The sequence below is a fragment of the Helobdella robusta genome, assembly GCF_000326865.2.
Source record: "Helobdella robusta unplaced genomic scaffold HELROscaffold_20, whole genome shotgun sequence".
NCBI lineage: Eukaryota > Metazoa > Annelida > Clitellata > Rhynchobdellida > Glossiphoniidae > Helobdella > Helobdella robusta.
Window position 1 is genome coordinate 1160596 of NW_008704084.1, and position 18976 is coordinate 1179571.

The window sequence follows — 18976 nt, forward strand, 5'->3', positions numbered from 1 at the left end:
ATGAAACGCTACAGAACGGCATTCACCAGGGAGCAATTGAGCAAACTCGAGCAGGAGTATCAAAGAGAAACTTATGTGTCGAGGCCACGTAGGTCCGAATTGGCCACCTCTCTCAATCTGCCTGACTCCACCATCAAAGTTAGTTTTTGTTCTACACATTTTATATAGTTATGATGTTTGATACAAATTATTAAATACCATATTTTAGAAAATATGGTATTGAAAATTGTATATATATAGATATATATATACGGATAAATTTAAAAATTTTATTTCTAAATTTGTAACTATTCAATCTTTACAGATCTGGTTTCAAAACCGAAGAATGAAAGACAAGCGACAGAGGCAGACGCTTCCATGGTCTCTGGCCAACCCGAATTTGTGCGCCTACCTCATGCAGGCTGCTGCTCTCGCCAACTCCGCACTGGCAACCTCCAATTCGGCGTCGAAGTACCACATCGCTTACTCTCCATTGGCCCACCCTATGAACTATTTGAACCAGCCACCCAACTTCCACAACCAATCAAGTGCTTATTTGAACCAATCGCCAACAAATTATCCAATTAACCGAAGTGACAGCGGATTTCCTAATTATTCAGGCCATCTGTCGAACAACAATTTTCCACCTGGACATTCTGCTTCGATGGCTCCCCAACGTTTCAATTCACGAGCCAACGATAAATACCGCAGCACTGCAAGTTCAGCTTACAGCAGAATGCTCAACGTCGACCTCCCCAATGCACGAAACATCAACACGCTCGCCAACATCAACTTGAATAGCAACATTAACACAAATAACGACATCAACATACATAACAACAATAAAACACAAAAATACAACAACGTACACCGCAACAGCACACGCAACAACATCAACACACATAACAACAATACACACAACAGCGTAACACACAACAACAACAACGTAACACACAACAATAACACAACACAAAGCAACAACACAGCAAACAGCAACCCATTCAGTATAATAGGCACCAAGTATCCTGATCAAATCGACAACGACAAGAAACCAGTAACAAAGAACAGCTTGAAAGCAGAAAGGCCCCACGAGCGACCTCTATTTAGACCATACCTTTAAACTGCAGCGCATGTAGACAACTTCATGTTAACCTTGACAATTATGTTTTTAAATGTTTTTATCTAACTTTTTTTGTTAATAAATATTGTAAGTAAATTATGATTTTTAATGTATATTAACTAAAAAATGTGCAAATTAAACAAACTTCGTAGAAATATTATCTGATAATTTTTTTTCAAAACTTGAAAGTATTAATAACATTCGCACGTCAATTCATCAATTTTTTTATAAATAAATTGTTTTATGTAACTGGTTTTTAATGAGAATAAAATTATTGTTGCACGTAGAATTTTTTTAATTAAAAATCATATTTCAGTCGATATTTGTTTAAAAACTCTCCTAAGTAATCGAAACAGAAATTCAACAATAACTACTAAACACTTTCAAACTGTGAACTTTTATATACGTAATAGCTGGACTGGCAAGTGTTTCAGCCCATCTAGGCCTAAAATCTAACTGCAATTACAATAATACGCGTAACAGCATTTACTCTATCATCATCATAAAGATGATAGCATAACTTATGCTATCCTCATTAAATACTTGACAAAAATTTTTAAACTTAATGATTGGAAATATGTGAGTAACGTGATCTCTGTGGTGAAGTTTTGAATGATGAACCGACGGCTGATCAAGTAAGCAGATGCATTGTTCTGTTTTGTATTACGGTATGATGAATATGGAAAAATAAAGCTGTAATTGAGGGATATTAATAAGTTGTTATTTAATTAACTTTGTTGTAGGTAAGTTGATGATACCCACAATTTTATTAATCTTATCGACTAAGGAGTGAATGTGTTTTGACAAAGATAGATTGAAGTTGCACTTCCTGAAATTTAGTAAAATCCATTCTTTGTATCAGACTATCATTTAGGCTGATTTGAAGATCTGGTTGAACGTTTAAATTAAACGCTTTAGATAGAACTATAAAGATCCAGTGAGCTAATTTTTATTGAGTAATGTTACTAGTCACTCTTTGGATCAGTTCGGCAACAGCGAATTCAGTTGAGTTGCCATTTCTGAATCCATATTGATTGTACTGTGATAGAAACAGAATTATTTTTATTTCTATACTTTTCAAGTAATAGCTATAAAAACAAGTTTTTATAATATGTTTAGATTTCTAATTAGCTAAAATACAAAATACTAATTAAAAAATAATTATTGATGTCCGTTTTATTCGGTGTTGGAGCGTTATCATTTTATAGCATAAATTTTATATCATTGTCTTGCATGCATTGTCTTACATCTCTGTGTCTGTTAGATTCTGTTTTAAATAGGAAAAAATAGAAAAAAAATCTGTACGACTTTTTCCATTTCGTTTTTCCATATATAATTGAAATTGATGTTTTATTTATATTTTGTTGATCAGTACAATTTTTGTGAAGAATTTTTATAATTTCAATGCTGATCTAATTTTTGAATATTTCCTGCATATTTCTAGCATATTTCTCGGAGATCACTATGATAATATGAATATCTTTATTTTGTGTTATGTCATGTTTTGTTGTTAACTGGGATATTACATCCTGACAACTGTTGTTTATATTTATTACCTTCTAAGATCAAAAAATAAATAAAATTTGTTGTTTTTATTTATAAAAATTGATATGATTTCATTTTCAAATCGTGATGTAACTTCTATGACTTTTTAATAAAAGCATACATTACTTAACTTTGTTTATATTTTCTTTGTTCTATATATTTTTTCTTTGGTTTTTAAAACTTGTTTTATCGCGCTTAGCCCGTAAATCTGTGCTTATTTTAGGTCGTCTGCCACTCGTTTTTTCGAATGTTTTAGTCATGGCAAATGCAGACTCTAAAGATAAAGCGAAAATTTGTAAAGTTGATCCAGCGGCTGAAGTGGGAGTTTGCGTAACAAGTCAAAGTGATGTTCAGCAGACGCCATTCTGCTCGCCTCGTAAAAGTGAAGCCGGCAACAAATCCCAAAAAATACCAAATGTAAACAATTGTCCCCAAAAGGAAATGTCCGCCTATTCAATTGAAAACTCGTTTCAAAAACATCAAAATGATTTGAGTGTGACTAATAGTAGAAGTGGATCAAAAACAAATTCAAATCGTTTTGCAGCGGCGGAAGCAGCTTCTAATAGTTGTGTGGTTCGGTCGAAATCACTAGCAATAGTAAATAATTTTGAACCTGGTCCAGAAGGAAAACTCTTAAAAAAGTCAGATGAAAGTTTTTGTCTCAGTCTTTTGAAGGAGCTTTCAGGTACAAGCAGACAACAGAAACACTATGCATCTTCAATATATGTTTCTGGCAAAGAGTCACAATCCACAATAACAGATTGTAACTTTTCAACACAACAGCATGCTGCTGTCCAATCTACTGTTGAGCTAAACACACAATCTCAACAGACAGACAATATTGATGTAGCTTCATTTGGTGCAGTTCCCGTAGTAAGTTATTTTGTTACTCAGCCATTTCTATAAAATGGTTATTTCACAACACAATAAAACAAAATAAACAAAAACTTATTTATATCATGATTTCCAATGCTTGTTTTTTATATATAGTTAAAAATCTATACTGTTTACAGTTTTATTTATGTTTGATTTTTTAATTACAGCAAGTAAACATAGATTTTGGTCATAAAGATTTCAACTTGAATGATACCAGTACTATAGCCAACCAAATTCTGATAGCCAGCAAAACAAGCAATGATTTAATTCAGAATAACAAACTAATTGATAACGTTTCACAAACAGACCCTGTTACAATTATAATCGGTGATGCATGCCTTTTGGTAGAGAACTTGAGAAGTTCTATAATGAATTCATCAAAAGTGAAATCATCGGCTAATGAAATTGAAATAGAGTTGAACGATGATACATTTAAAAAACATGGAAATGAAATTGAAATGGAATTGAGTGCACGCACAAATAAAAAAGGACCACTGGAACATAACAGGCAGAATTTAATTAAGTCAATCAAAGTTCAATCCGACAATGTTCAGATGCCTATAAGAAAAGGAGGGGTGAGAATGAGATTGCCAGTTGGCATGCTTAGTCCATCAAATAAACCACCAACTCCTTGTATCCCATTTCAATCATTCATTGTTGCTTCAACCCCTCCAGGACAACACATACATAAGTTGATGCCAAAATGGATGCCTAAGAAACTAAAAGGTGTAAAATTGAAGATGCCATTGTCAATATTGAAATCAAACAAACTTCCAGCTCCTTGCATCCCAGACCATTCTCTCAATGTTCCTCCAACACCAGTACAGCAAACCAAACATAAGCGACAGGTCAAGATGGCAAATGTGGTTTTCAGCTGTCCATTCTGTTCATTGAACTTCATCGAGTCACCAGCTTTGTATGAACATCTGAACCAGGCACACGAGTCAGACCTGCAAAATAAGTGGAAGAAGTCGCAAAGTAGGGAGGGCAAGACGATCATTCCAAAGCATCTGCAAACACCAAAGAATTCAAACAAAAGAAGTCAGCTGTTAGCTTATCATATTCCTGATTGGAAATTGTGAGTAGCACAAAATAGAAGAGAAAAGCTCTACTGACTGGTTCGTCAACAAAAGTAGCAACGAAGTTCTTAATTGTTGATTAATTAAATTAGGGCACTTTTAAAAATGAAAAAGAAGATTGAAAAATTGTTATATATTCATAAAACAGCTTCTTTGTTTTTTTAATGTGTTGTTTTGTTAACAGAGCAGTTGTGCATACCGATCTATTGTTCCGTTTCTTTTTTTTAATTGTGAGTATATTAACAATCGCGTGATATTTTATTTATATTTCTGTTATAAGCATCCTTAAATTTTCAAACGTGCAGTTTTGATCACTTTACAGAAAAAACTAATTTTTGATTTTGAAGATTTATGAACAACTTATCTGGTCTAAATCCAGAAACTTTCTTGAAAACGGTGTTTTGATTGTTTCAATAAAAAAATCTCAATTAATTAAATCAAGTTATGTCTTTAATCACCGAACTACAGCATTCATAGTTTCGATGATCACTAGATGTTTTATCTGATTCTAGCATGTTTCTTCTCGGATTAATAGTGTCGCTAGAAGTTCTTACTTTCGTCGTAAAATAAAAAATTTTTACCTTTCCTTGACGATCTTACTTTTCTCCTTCTTGTTACTCCTTCAGTTTTATCTAGGATTGATTATTATAACTCGCTCTGCTATGGTCTTCCTGATTCTACACTAACCTTTAAGTAAAGCTTTTAACACAGCTGCTCGTCTAGTTGCTCGTGCCCCTTTCTTTTCTCATGTATCTATCTCCATATCTTGTTCTCTTGCACTGGCTACCTACAAAAAAAAGGAAAATTTTTAAAATTTGCACATTAATGTTTGAGTCTCAATCTGAATTATTGCCAAAGTACTTATTAAATATTCTATTTGAATCTAGAGCAGAGCTGATCTCTAGATCCATCTATTTGCAAAATTCATTGAGGGACGCTGTTGAACATTGCGGAAATAGTGCTCTACAAACTTATTGATTGATTTAGTAGAAGGTAATAACAGTCACAGTTATATCACTGACAAAAGAAGTTTGATTTGGAGAGAGAAATTTGAGGTGGAAATAGATCATGAAGTCTCATCGATGTTGATTTGAGGATCTGAGTCTCGAATCGTTATTCTCGTTATCAAGGTTTTATTAATCGTTATTCTCGTTATCAAGGTTTTATTAATCGTTATTCTGAATTATGATGAATTATTATGAATCGTTATTCTCGTTATCAAGGTTTTATTCAAGCAAGGTTTTTTTCAACAAGAGACAAGATCCTCGTCTTGTTATTGCGATGTCTTGAATTGAAAAACATGAAAAAAGTTATAAAAATCATAATTTTTGTTCAATTAAGTGATATCGGTTTCTGTTTACTTTAGTCCAGCACATTTGGTAAAGCAGAGTTAGCAAGAAAGCAACTTAGCTCAGACGGTAAAAATACTACGCGTCGTTGTTATTGCGCTGTCCTGATGAGTTTTTGATTACGTCCGTGGGTAGTAGGCTTGTGGTTGATTGTTTTGACATTCATTCAGGCCTTCCATTCCATTGAGAAATTTATATGTTTTCCAGAAACGTTTGTCGATTGAAAGCGTTGAGGTATTCTTTCCAACGAGTGATTTTGTTGTGATCTGATGCTTGTTGAGTTTGAGCTAAACAAAATGGGTCAATGTTACATGATGTTGGATGGATGGAACGAAGGAGGTCACATTGTTTCATGATGTTTTTTTAATTGAGATTCCTGTTTGGATTAAATATGGCTTTTGTGTTGACTGGCTGAATGGACAATACCCATGTGGACAACTCCCTATGAAATATTATGTGGTTTGGTTCACTGACGTTTTTAAACAAATAAACGAACTGGCAGTTTTCGTCTTCGATAAAGTTTTTTTTTTTGTTGAATTGTTCTAAATTCATTTAAAATGTTTGGTCGTAAGAAAAATCCAGCTCCTTCCCGCAAGTCCGACGGAGGCAAAGCACTCATGGCGCAGGTTCGCATTTTTCATTTAAAATTTAATTTAAAATTTAAATTAAATTTTTATTTTAAGTATTTAAATGTTTTTAATTTAAATTTTTTAACCTGTTTAAATAAATTAAAGTGACAATTGTGGATATCATATAATATATAATATATTAAAGATAACCAATATAAAAATATTTAACATGTCATATAGGTTATTTTATTTTATTTATTGTATTTGTTTGTATTTGTATGTTATCTGATTTTCTTTTTTAATAATCAATGTAGAAAGCTCTGAATATGGGTTATATATATTTTATTATATGTGACAACATAATACATAGTATTGTATTAGGTATTTTCTATTACAATATATTATATTGTATTTTATGGTAGTAGGAAAATTATAAGTTATGTCCTTATTCAAGAGTTAACTCCAATGTAATATAATATAATATTCTAATATAGTGTAATATAATTATAGTGACATAATAAATAAGGTAACATAAACAATTTATTGCAACAAAAACAGATTTAGTCACTATGTTATATAAAAAAAGAGAATGATTCAGTATATTTTGTTGGTTGACATATTCTTTTATCTTAATTTAAACTTATAAAAGAATCACTTTAAAATGTTGGCAGATGGGTTTTGTGATGGATGTTGATGACATGGTCCTTGGCTCTCCAGATGGCAATGATGACGACCTTGAGGCTGAACTGAGAGCTTTGGAAGCCGAGAATGAAAGGGAACACAAGTCGAGATCCATCAAAAAACAACAAAGTAGTTATCAAATGTTTTTATTTTGTTTCTATTTTATAATTCAATTTAAATGCTTGTTTTATTTTATATTCTATTTGCTCTATCTATTTCTATCCATTTTGCTGAAATCGAAACATTCAGTTTTGTTTTGGTTAAACATGCAATTTGTTACTGCTGCAAGGAACTATGTAATTTTGGGATTTGAAAAGAGAATACATGTGGAAATTTGACTAAAAATTAAAATGTGTAAAGTAAAAGGTTTATTGGCAATAGCAATGCAAATAAACATTGTATCTCAAACAGTTATTGCAAACTATAATATTGATGAATAACTTGTTGAATACATTTGAAAAAAAAAGATGAACCATCAAAGATAAAGTCAGCAGGAGAACTTGAGAAGATGATAGCACTGAGTATGAGGGACCTGCCCAATGAAGATGAAGATATTGAAGTCTCAGACACCGAAGACCCTGACATATTGGTTGGTTCTGTCAAATTATTCATCAAACTTTTTGTTATTGTTTCATTGTCAAGATTTATTAACTCAAATGTTTGAAGCAGTTCTGTCCAGAGGAAACATTTTATGATCTTTAATTTTTTTTCAATATATATTACAAAAATGAATGTATTAAAAAATGAAACATTGCTTTGGTGGATACAGGCTGAACTGAATGAATTAATGTCGGATGATAATGATGATGTGGAGGACGATGGTCGTGTAGGCCACAAACAACAACAATCATCGTCGTCGTCATCACTGTTGAAGATGCTTGAAGAACGACACAACAACTACAGGGAAGGCATCGAAGCTTCGAAGCAGGCAGGTGACCAGTTGAAAACCAGAAGATTGGAAAGAGGTCTCAAGGTCAGTCGGTCGGTCGGTTGGTTGAATGATTTTTTTTGTTGATGGTTGATTGACTGATTGATTGATTGATTAGTTAGTTGGCTGGCTAACTGAGTAGCTGGTTGGTTGATTGGTTGGTTGGTGGATTGATTAGTTTGTTGGTTTGCTGGTTGATTTGTTCACACTGGATATTTTTTGTTTGAAACTTGCGTGTTAGTTATAACGTTTATGTTAATTGTGACGTTGCACGCATATTTGTTGATAGTGATGCTGAAAATTAAATTTTGATTTTGCAAGTTCTGCTCTCAGACCCATCTAACAATAAAACGTCTCTTCATCAGATTTGATTGGGCGTCATATTCCAAGCACATTTTTTTTATTTAACCAACTATTTTCTATAAATATTCACTTTTTTAAAAGGTCACTTAAATATTCGGGATTATTCAATATTTTCTATAAAGTTTAGGTTATAATAAGCAGACACAAATAATTCATATCTTGTTCAATTGAATTTTTACAAAAAAGTAAGTTAAGATTTAAAGCAGCAAAATTGTGGAAACTATTGCAGTAAGTGTTAAATTGTGAATGACATGATTGTTTCTTCAAGATTGTTCACTTCTTCTTATCAATTTGGCTCAATCCATTCAACATCATTTCATTTTGAAACATTCCCAACGTAATTCAACTCTATATTGTCCACAGATCCTGGAAGATTTAGTGAAAAGTGTGAAATCAGGAAGGTCAGTTGATGAATCCGAAATTCCTCCTGCTGTTGTGATTGCCACGAAACCGAAGATTGCTTTAAACGTAGAATCTACATCATTTACATCATCGACAACAACAACACAGGCAACAATAACGCAGGCAACAACAACACAGGCGACACATAAATTGATAACAAACAACATCAGGCAATCATCTTCACCGACAACTAACGCACCTCATTCACAGCCCACAAACCTAGGTACAAGTACTGCATTCCATTCATCCATTTCATTGTTCACCTTATTTATATGCATCTCTATTGAGTTCTCAAGTTTTGATGAATACCCATGTTATCTAAAGTCATGTTATTATTAACTTCATTAAATATGGTTATAAATAATCTGCTGCTGTGTTTTTACAATGTATTTATCAATCAATCAATCAATCAATCAATCAATCAATCAATTAGTTTATAAAGTGCTATTTATTTATTCTTAAGTTTTAATCAACGCATGGGGATTTTGAAATTTTTCAATCTTATTTTTTTTTTTTTAATATTCGGGTTCAGCCATTTGTGTGCTGGACAATGAGCGTGGGTGAAATAAAATATGGATGGTACAAGGGTAGCATCTCTCCTTGGTTTTAACAGCCTGTGCATGGGCTGCAACCGCCAGATGAACAGCTTCAGGAAACATGAATATTGAGTGGAAATTGAGGAAATAATATTTCAAATAATTAAAATTACAACTATTCAATAATTATGAATATTGAGTTAAAATTGAAGGAAAAATATTTCAAACAATATCTTTGTAAATGTATTTTGTTCTTGAAATGGCATTAAAATATTTCTTTGGGAAGGAAGATATTGAAATTAATGTGTTAGTTTTCGGAAGCAAACCTTTCAACTGCTTTGTGAAAGATTATCAATTGTGAATGTTTTCATTAAATATTTCTTCAATGGTGTGCAGACATAATTGTTTATCACTCACAGGGTTTCCTTTGCAGCAGCAACAACATCAGCCTAATCATCCCTCTCAAGATCTGTTTTCTCAATCACAGTCCCAACAGCTCCAACAATCTCAGCAACAACGGTTTCAAGCTCAGCAACAACAACCACCGCGTCAACAACCACTACCACCACATCAGCCACCGCTACCACAGCCACAACTTCCATCAGTTCTCCCACGCACATCTCTTCCTCCACCACCCCTCAAATCACCCAACATGAATTCCCCAATAAGTTACAAGGAGTTTCTTAACTTAACAGGTTATCATCATCATCATCATCATCATTATTATTATTATTATCATTATTATTGTTATTATTACACCACTGGAGGTTCGTACATTTTAAATACATTTCATTACAGTTATTTAGACAATTAGACAATTATTTTAATAATTTGTTTTTTCTCATCATCGTCGTCATCATCGTCGTCGTCATGACGATCCAGATGATAAGAAACAGCTGATACTAGCAGAGCAGTGTGAGGCATTTAAGCAGGAGGCACTGAAGTTGAAGAAGGAAGGAATGAAGGAGCAAGCTGTGCACTGCATCAAGACATCCAAGGTCGGTTTAGTACTGCTTTGTTTCCGAATACGTGAATTAGTTTATAAATCAATATGAAATGGATAAAAAAAGACGAAATTATTTATAAATCTACATGAAATGGATAAAGTGTGTGTTTGTGTACACTAAGTAAACTGTGACAGAAGACATTCAATTTGTTATGTTTCTGAGTGGGTTGTGTTCATTATGATTTGTTGTGCATCTTTGGTGAGTTTGTTGCGCCCATTATGATCAATATCAATTAATTATTTTCAAGTTTTTTATTTTGCTTTATTTTTGTGTTCGTGGACTTTAAATTTTCAACTGATTTGATCTAATGTCATCGCCAATTAAACAGCAATTTGAATCAGTTGCTCTGGCATTGAAGGATGGCAAGCCAGTGGATTTCAGTGGCATGCCAGCATTCATCTCATCCTTTTCATCCACATCACCCATGCTACCAGCGCACAATGGTGATTATTTTCTTATTAATTTTCAAATTGTTTCAACTTGCTTCTGCGTTGATATGGCCATGCATGTACATGTACAATTGTACATGCCGGCTATGTGGATGATGGCATTAAGGTTAAGAATGATTGATTGGATTGTGTAGGTAGTTAAAGTGTTAAAGTACATAACATAACATAGATGTTACCTAGGTGGGAATGCAACTGATGCAGTATTCATACATGTCTCAGTATTCATTTTATGTTTTTTGAAACATATGGAAAACTTTTTTGCTAGGCTCTTGTTGTTTTGCATCTGACAGTAGTGGTAGTCAAGTTGTTAAGCCTGAAATGTGTCAGGGATGTCGTCTGTGTGGAGTTTGAATGTGTGAACAGGGCCAATACAGTTTTTATACAAGCGCGAAATTTAAGCTTGAATGGTGATAAACGAACTGCGTATTTGAATTCAGTATGAATGCATATACGAATGTCATGTGGAAAGTCTAACTGTGAATGTAGTGGACTGTTGTACAGTGCAGGAGTACAGTAGTTCGTTGTTGCTTTGGAATGTATGTGCATGCATAGTTAAGCGAGTTGAATATGCAGAGTTTTAAGTGAATGGCTATTGTCTCTATGAAATTAACTTTGTGTGAATTCGTTTTAAACTGAAGTTGTGAATTCGTTTAGTTGACGTTAGAATTATGATTTGCGTTAATTGCGTTGCGTTAATTACGTAAACGTTGGTTTATTTGGTATTATTAGCGTTTCTTTCAATACTGTAGAATGTTGTTTTTTCTGTTCGGTTCCCCTAGTAAAAGTAATTTTGAAATCAACTCGTCTGATTGTTTTTTGTCTATGATTTGAGAAGGAAACCCGGCAGAGTGTGCAACGTGATCACAAGGATTTAAGTTGTTAGGAAAATCAGGAGGAAATGATTCATAGATAGTTGGAAGGCAAGTTGACTTGTGTTTCATGTTATGTAGAAAGATTCCAAGAATCAAACTGAGTTTGTAGCAAAAGTGCCAGGCTCTTTCTATGATTGATTATATAAAAATGTGTTGGAATTACATTGGATGGTATTAAAATATTTTTTATTGTGTTTCTCAAATATAGAATATTTAGTTTAAACAATTAAGAAATAAAATTTCATAATTTAACTTGTTTTTTAAATGTAGTGCTTGCGTCATTCATCAAAATATGATTTCTCACAAAACTAGCTCCAGGTAGCGTACGTGATAGCATGCAGGGATCTTCAGCAAACCCGCCCCAATCTTCCTCAGCACACCTGGCCCAACCATCGTCGACAAAACAAACGGAAGTTGAGACGGTTGAGTTATCAACTGAAGGTATTGTGCTTCCATTTGATGAATTATATTCGCTTAGTCATTCTGTTACGTGTTTGTCTGCTTGTATATGGTGACGTTAATATATAGGCGCACGTGCGAAGTGCTCATTTCTGAATGCGTCATTTTTTGATGACTTTTGAGGTTGCGGGCTAGAAAGATGTAAGCTGAAAGTTAGTCACAACGCAGTCGTTTGTTCTCTCTGATCGCTTTGATTTTTGGCAGTCTGAAACATCGAGGAAACTTTACAGCAGCAAACGGCCACTTAATGAGGTACTCGAAGTCCATAGCCGTGAAAGGAATTGTTGAGGTTACGATTTCTGTGGGCATTTTATTCCATCTACCTGATGGTTGTGGGGTTTACATTTTTGCGGTTTACAACGTTTCGACTGGAGGTGCATGGAGCCAAAAACGAGTTTGAAATTGCGTAAATGCTGCTTACATTTATTGTTTTATGCTCGGTTATTCTTGCTCATACATTAACAGAGTTGAATGAATTTGCTTTAAATGAAAGGTAAATAAAATATTTCCAATTCACAAAGTTGTTGTAAGTGTTTTTTTTTATATAAAATAGAAGCGCCAACTCCATAGAATTATTGCGAAGGCAAGATTACTTTCACAAAGTTGTTTTGATTGCTTAATAAATAACTTTTGTGGTTCACTCTATTCCAACAAGCAGTGAAGTTGTTCTGTTAAGTGTTCAACAAATTGGTTTAAATTATAAATTTCCGGCAACACCGGTACCGAGCATTACAAGTCCCGGGCCGGATGAGCCGGGATCACTGCAATCCGTCGTCAGTCAATAATAACGATGGATTGTATTGTAGCAGAACAAAAATAAATCAATACACGAACAGAGACAAAGAAGTTGTACAAGGCGCCTGAAGTTGGAGCGACTTTGATGGAAGCTCTGCTGGCCAGGTGCTTGAATGATGATGATGATAATGGTGATGATGATGATAATGATGATGATGATGGTGGTGTTGATGATAGTGGGGATGATGATGATGAGGATAGTTGTGATGATGATGGTGGTGATGATGATGATAATAATAGTGGAGATGATGATGATGATAGTGGGGACGATGATGATTACGATAACGGAAGTGGTTGTGGTAATGAAGAAGATGATTGTGATGATGATGATGTGGGCATGACAGCAGGACGGTTACAGTGTTGATGAGAAAGAGGTAATATTGATGGTTGTGGTTGTGATTCAGTGGTTGTGATTCAGTGGCTGTGGTTCAGTGGTTGTTGAAAGTTCATTCTAAATTTATTCATCGATTAATTTATTTTCATTAGGTTAATTAATTGATTGATTGGTTGGTTGTTTGGCTGTTTGATTTATTGATTGATCGATCGATCGACTGAATGACTGACTGGCTGGCTGACTGGCTGGCTGACTGACTGGTTTTATTGATTGATTGATTGATCTTGGCAGGTTGGCCAAGTACAAAGAAGGCGAGGAGCAGGCAAACAAGGAGGGCAATTCAAACAAGGCACGAAGAATGAACAGAATAGTTAAGGTGCTAACTGTTGTTGTTGTTGTTAACGATGATGAAGGTGATAATGATGAAGGAAGTGGTGATGACGATGATGATGATGATGATGACGATGATGATGACGTGAAGCTGACGATGATCGTTGTTTTTATGCGGTTTTTTCTCTACTGTTTATCACATGTTTCAATTATATTCAAGACTCTTCCTTCGGCCTATCGTCTAGATCATTTTTTCATTTCACATTCATTTATTCATTTTTATTTGTTTATTCATTCATTCATTTTTATTTACTCAAGTCCACATACGCTTAAACTTTTAATCCACCGTTCAATCTATTTTTTAGATTATCCATCTCATCTTTCAGTTACCTTTTCAATCTTTCATTAAAAAATTAATTAATTAAGTTATTTAATTAATTCATTTATATTCATTCATTTCCTCACTCATTCATTTATTCATTCGTTTATTCATTCATTCATTCTACCATTTTTTCACTTGTCCATCCATCCGTCCATTCATCCATTCAGCAATATGAGGGGGCAATAAAAATGACAAAGAACAAGAAACCGTACGACTACAGTGAACTGCCTGATCCGCCTGGTTACTTTCCACCACCACCACCATCATCATTATCATCATCATTGCTGTTCTCACCATCATCATTATCATTATTTTTGCAGGCTATCCTCCACTGCCGATAAACAACTCGCCTCAACAACAAAGTCAACAGTCTTCGCAACAACAGCCACAACCACAGCAGACACAACAGCCACAATCCTCGCCTTCCTCGCCACCTCCTCCCAAGAAGCCATCCCCCATGCAGCCGCAGCAGAAGCAGATGTCGCGACAAGGTGTTGTTATTCATAATGAAGTTGTTGATGTCTATGTTGTTAGTTACCGAGTAAATGTTGTAAATTTATGTTTTTTATGTTTTTTATGTTGTTTGGGTTATGTTGTTACGTCTTGGTTATGACATTAAACTGACCCTCACTGCCTTGTGAGTGATGTTGGATCATCAAAGGCTAGGCCCACCGCTTATAACTGTGGTTGCGTAAGGAAGGGCGTCCTGCGTAAAAATTAGCAAAAAAAAATTACTTATGATGACGAAAGTGACAATGGCCCTCAGTGAATGGCGTCGAGGGGTATTTCGGTTTCATCATAGGTAGCCAAACGGCAACCCCCGATCTCGGGGAAAATGTCGTCTAAACGTGTGTTGTTGTTGTTGTTGTTGTTGGGTTATGTTGTTGCTATTTGTAATGCGATTGGCGTCCGGTTTTTTTAGCTATCGTCAAGCGTTCATTTCTCAAAACAAGTTTGGCATGATGGAGTGTGTGTACCGTGCGTCATAACATCTCCCAGCTTTCATCGTCATAATGCTCACTAGCTAACTACCCTCGTTGTTCTCTTACTCTTCCTCTTCATCACTATCATGACTTTCATCATCATCACGACCACCACAACCACACAGCATCCACTGTGCACAGCAGAGCGGAACAACAAGCAGTCTTCTTGGAGCAGAGGTTAATTCACACGCTCACGTGCACAAACTCACAGACACTATTACACACACAAACAAGAAATACATGCATGCATCTATAGACACATACTTATATACTTACAAAAAATAGTATAATAATACTCATACTCATGCCCACCCACATACACACACACACAGACACACATACACACATATATCTTGTGTATCTTCAATGGTATACATTTTTCTGGTTTATCATTTCATATTACTAAGGATAAATTAATGTTATTAATGTTATGAAACAAACAAAGATATATACATATAGTTATTATCATTTGCTCATAATTGTTGTTATAATTACTGTTATAATTTGTGTTCTTGTTGTTGTTATTGTTATTTTTATCATTTCGTAAAAAGTTTTAAAACAATAATTGTTACATGTAAATGGGTTAGGCAGCTAAAGTTCAAGAAGGCAGCCATGCAAGCCAAATCATCAGGGGACATGGAGCTCGCCAAGAAGTACATGAGGATGGCTAAGGTGGATGTTTTTCGCTGTTGTTGTTGTTGGTTGTTGCCGTTGTTGTTGTCTGTGTTGTTGTTGTTCGTGTTGTTGTTCGTGATATTGTTGCTGGTGCTGTTCCCACTGGTGGTGTTGTTGATGTTTTTATGTCCCTTGATTGTACGCTTTTTATGATCGCCTCATTGTACACCTGGTTTTATGGTTGGTTGGTTGGTTAATAGTTTTTGTTTGCACATTATTTCTTGAAAAGGGTTTTGACCAGATGATCGAAGCATCTAAATCAGGCCTTCCGGTTGATCTCTCTCAGGTTTGTCAATACACCCTTGATGTTGACATTACAGCCTTTATTTATTTATTTATTTTCATGTCCAAAAATAAAATCATTGGCACAAATGTTTCGTTGCAACCAAGTAAGAAAGGATTTGTATGTAGTAACATGTCCGGATGTCAAAGCTTCATAACTGAGAATGAAAGAAATAAAATGACGTAATCACGAAAACATTTTAAACGTCACCACCACGACCACCGCCACCGCAGATCCCCACACCACCAGGAGAGGACGTGGATGGCGACTTTGTGTTGGTGAACGCGAGTGATGTGTGCAGTGACGACGCACAGGAGGTCTATAAGAAGTTGCAGGATGAACTTCTGCATCAGATCAAGGTGAAATGCTGTCGTTGATGATGCCGGTGCTGGTGTTGGTCGTGTTGTTTATGTTGTGGTGACGTTTTATTGATGTTTATATTGCTGGAGTAGTTTGACTTTTTAGATATTTTAAATTAACATTTTTTCGTTCAACATTTGTTAATTTTTTTAGGTATTCATTGCTTTTCTTCTGTCAATATTCTTTCTTCTACTTTGTTTTTACTCGTGCAAATTGAAAAGCAGGTGAACGAACTGAATGAAAATAATTGACTAGCATCACCTGTAGCATCATTAAATATAAATTTGCGTTTTCTTAGGCGTGCATTAGTTATTTTATTTCTGAAGTTAGTTGAAAAATCGTCTGAAGTATGATTGACAATCGAGTTGGTAAAATCAAGTCTCGATTCGCTGCACAAAATACTGTGCCACAATTTTTTGACGTGATTTGTTGATTGCAATTAGGTGGTTGCAATATTCTTTCCCCTCCCTTTGAAACAAAAACGATTTGAAAGCGAATTAGGTTTCTTTGAAATCGTCCTTCAAATTTACGACAACGTTTTTCTGCTGTACGACATTCATCGTCGGAGCACAGATCAACAGGATGAGGTGTGGAAGTTGCAAGGTGAAACGTGGCAACATTGCCACAAATTTTGCATCTCATCTTTAAAAAATTATCAGCCTGTGTCCGGGTTCTTGATATTACTCATATCCTGATCAAAGAACATTCCATCAACGACTTGAACCGCTTTTTATCAATTCTTCTCCATGAACGAAATGGTTTTTTTGTTTTTATGCATGGTCTATTTAAGCGTTGCTGTAACAAGTTGAAGTGGACGAGATTTTGAAATTCCGTCATCCATCTTGAACATTGATAATGTAATGTTAAAATTAATTTATATCTATTTTTTCAACTTTTTCATCGCAATGATCTAGAAGGGTTTCCATACCTTACTGTGTCAGTTAGATTCATTGTTGTTTTATCTTTGCGTCCACCCACTATAAAAAACATGTTTCGACATTTCATCTTTATTGCCTTCAAACTTTCTGAAAATTTTCAAAACTTTGCATATTTCAAAATCATCGTAATCCATCTTCATATTATCATTTACTTCATTACTCCGATCACTGTGATCAACCTTGGCATCATTTACGTCAGTGCTTCTCGAACTTTTTGGTTCGGCGGACCGGCAACGAATTTAACAGGAACGTCGCGGACCGCCACCCAGCTTGCGGAATATATATATATATATATATATATATATATATATATATATATATGCGAAGTGTTATCAATTTTACAAAATTTGAATCTTTTTTTGTATAACTTCATTCAAAATGAAATAACAATAAAAAATATTTCGACATTAGAAAATAAAAATTGTTGTAAAAAATTAGTGAGATGAATGAGCTTGTTTTCTATTTATTAATTCCTCAAGACGTGGCTGAAACGAAGACAGTGCCACACGTAGCGGAGAACAAACTTCCAAACAGTTTCTGTATTTTGTTTTCATTGCAGTCAAACATGAAAATCCAACTTCGCATAAATAAGTAGAAGGGAAAGGAAGAAGGGTTTTTATTGCTTCGTCAGTGAGCTCTGGGTATCCGACTTGATGCTGATCCAGAAAGCGGAAAGAGATGATGTATTTTCAAACTTCATTTTTAGGCCTTGGTCAGCAGCAAGCTCCAAAATTTTATCTTCCAACTTAACAGTCAAATTTTTCTTATGTTCAACAAAAGGATTTCTGATCCATGTCTTTCCTATTCGTGGGTCATCCTCCGTTGGAAAATAAAATTCAAACCGTTCAGATAAGCTGGACAGATGCTCAATGATTAAGGTTTTCAAACTTTTGATGTCAAATCCTTTGCCTGCTTCATCAATGACTATAGCTAAATTAAAAAACATTTCGAAACATTCTTTTTCCAATCTTTTTATCCAAGATTTTAGCTTTCTTTTTTGTCCTTCAATTTTATCAGCCATCGTGAAAACAGTCGCCATTTTCCCTTGGATTGAAATATTGAGATCATTTAATAATGCAAATATGTCTGACAAATAAGCCAATTTTGCGAGCCAATTGATATTCATAAGTAATTCTGACCAGATGGGCTTTTTAACCTGCAGAAACTCTGCTAGTTCATTTTTTAATTCCTTTCCTCTGGATAGCCAACGCACTTCAGTGTGTAGCAATAGATGTTTATGATCAGCCCCCATTTCTTCACATAATCTGGCAAAAAGTCTTGAATTTAGTGCATTTGCTTTCACATAATTTACTATTTTGACTACTTCGCTGAGCACATTATTCAGTTCATCTGACATTTTCTTCACTGCTAAACTTTCTCGGTGAGTGCAACAATGTGTTGCTTTACACTCCGGTGCTATTGCTTTAATTTTAGTTACAACACCAGAATAACGTCCAGTCATTGCTGCAGCACCATCTGAACAGACACCAACACAATATTTGAAATCTATTTCTTTACCAATGATATATTCACTGACAGTTTTGAATACTTCAGAACTTGTTGTATTTGTTGGGAGTGATGCTGAAAAGAAAAATTCCTCCTTTAAATCTCCTTCGTATTCAAAACGAACATAAACTAACAAAATAGCCATATTGGCCACATCTGTGCTTTCATCCAGCTGC

The 18976-nt window shown here is 34.6% G+C and overlaps 5 protein-coding genes across 5 annotated transcripts; 4 read left to right on the plus strand and 1 right to left on the minus strand.

The window, feature by feature from the left end:
* HELRODRAFT_77445 (hypothetical protein) lies at positions 1 to 346 on the plus strand (the record flags this gene model as incomplete). Its single annotated transcript, XM_009017969.1, has 2 exons — positions 1 to 138; positions 305 to 346. Coding segments are annotated over 2 exons (180 nt in total), but the record flags the coding sequence as incomplete, so codon positions are not given.
* Positions 347 to 2902: 2556 nt separating this feature from the next.
* On the plus strand, positions 2903 to 4602 carry HELRODRAFT_171233 (hypothetical protein; the record flags this gene model as incomplete). The annotated part of the gene is made up of 2 exons (XM_009017970.1): positions 2903 to 3517; positions 3688 to 4602. The coding sequence occupies 2 exons, from the start codon at positions 2903 to 2905 to the stop codon at positions 4600 to 4602; spliced, it is 1530 nt and encodes a 509-aa protein (XP_009016218.1).
* Positions 4603 to 6505: 1903 nt separating this feature from the next.
* On the plus strand, positions 6506 to 11325 carry HELRODRAFT_171234 (hypothetical protein; the record flags this gene model as incomplete). Its single annotated transcript, XM_009017971.1, has 9 exons — positions 6506 to 6574; positions 7189 to 7327; positions 7666 to 7787; positions 8073 to 8163; positions 8853 to 8890; positions 10002 to 10122; positions 10310 to 10425; positions 10763 to 10942; positions 11149 to 11325. 9 exons carry the CDS (start codon positions 6506 to 6508, stop codon positions 11323 to 11325), a joined length of 1053 nt encoding a protein of 350 aa, XP_009016219.1.
* Positions 11326 to 11620: 295 nt separating this feature from the next.
* Positions 11621 to 12211, minus strand: HELRODRAFT_171235 (hypothetical protein; the record flags this gene model as incomplete). Its single annotated transcript, XM_009017972.1, has 2 exons — positions 11621 to 11883; positions 12112 to 12211. 2 exons carry the CDS (start codon positions 12209 to 12211, stop codon positions 11621 to 11623), a joined length of 363 nt encoding a protein of 120 aa, XP_009016220.1.
* Positions 12212 to 14243: 2032 nt separating this feature from the next.
* Positions 14244 to 17182, plus strand: HELRODRAFT_171236 (hypothetical protein; the record flags this gene model as incomplete). Its single annotated transcript, XM_009017973.1, has 8 exons — positions 14244 to 14295; positions 14376 to 14546; positions 15164 to 15215; positions 15626 to 15710; positions 15943 to 15999; positions 16230 to 16355; positions 16800 to 16959; positions 17016 to 17182. The coding sequence occupies 8 exons, from the start codon at positions 14244 to 14246 to the stop codon at positions 17180 to 17182; spliced, it is 870 nt and encodes a 289-aa protein (XP_009016221.1).
* Between the last annotated feature and the right edge of the window lie 1794 nt (positions 17183 to 18976).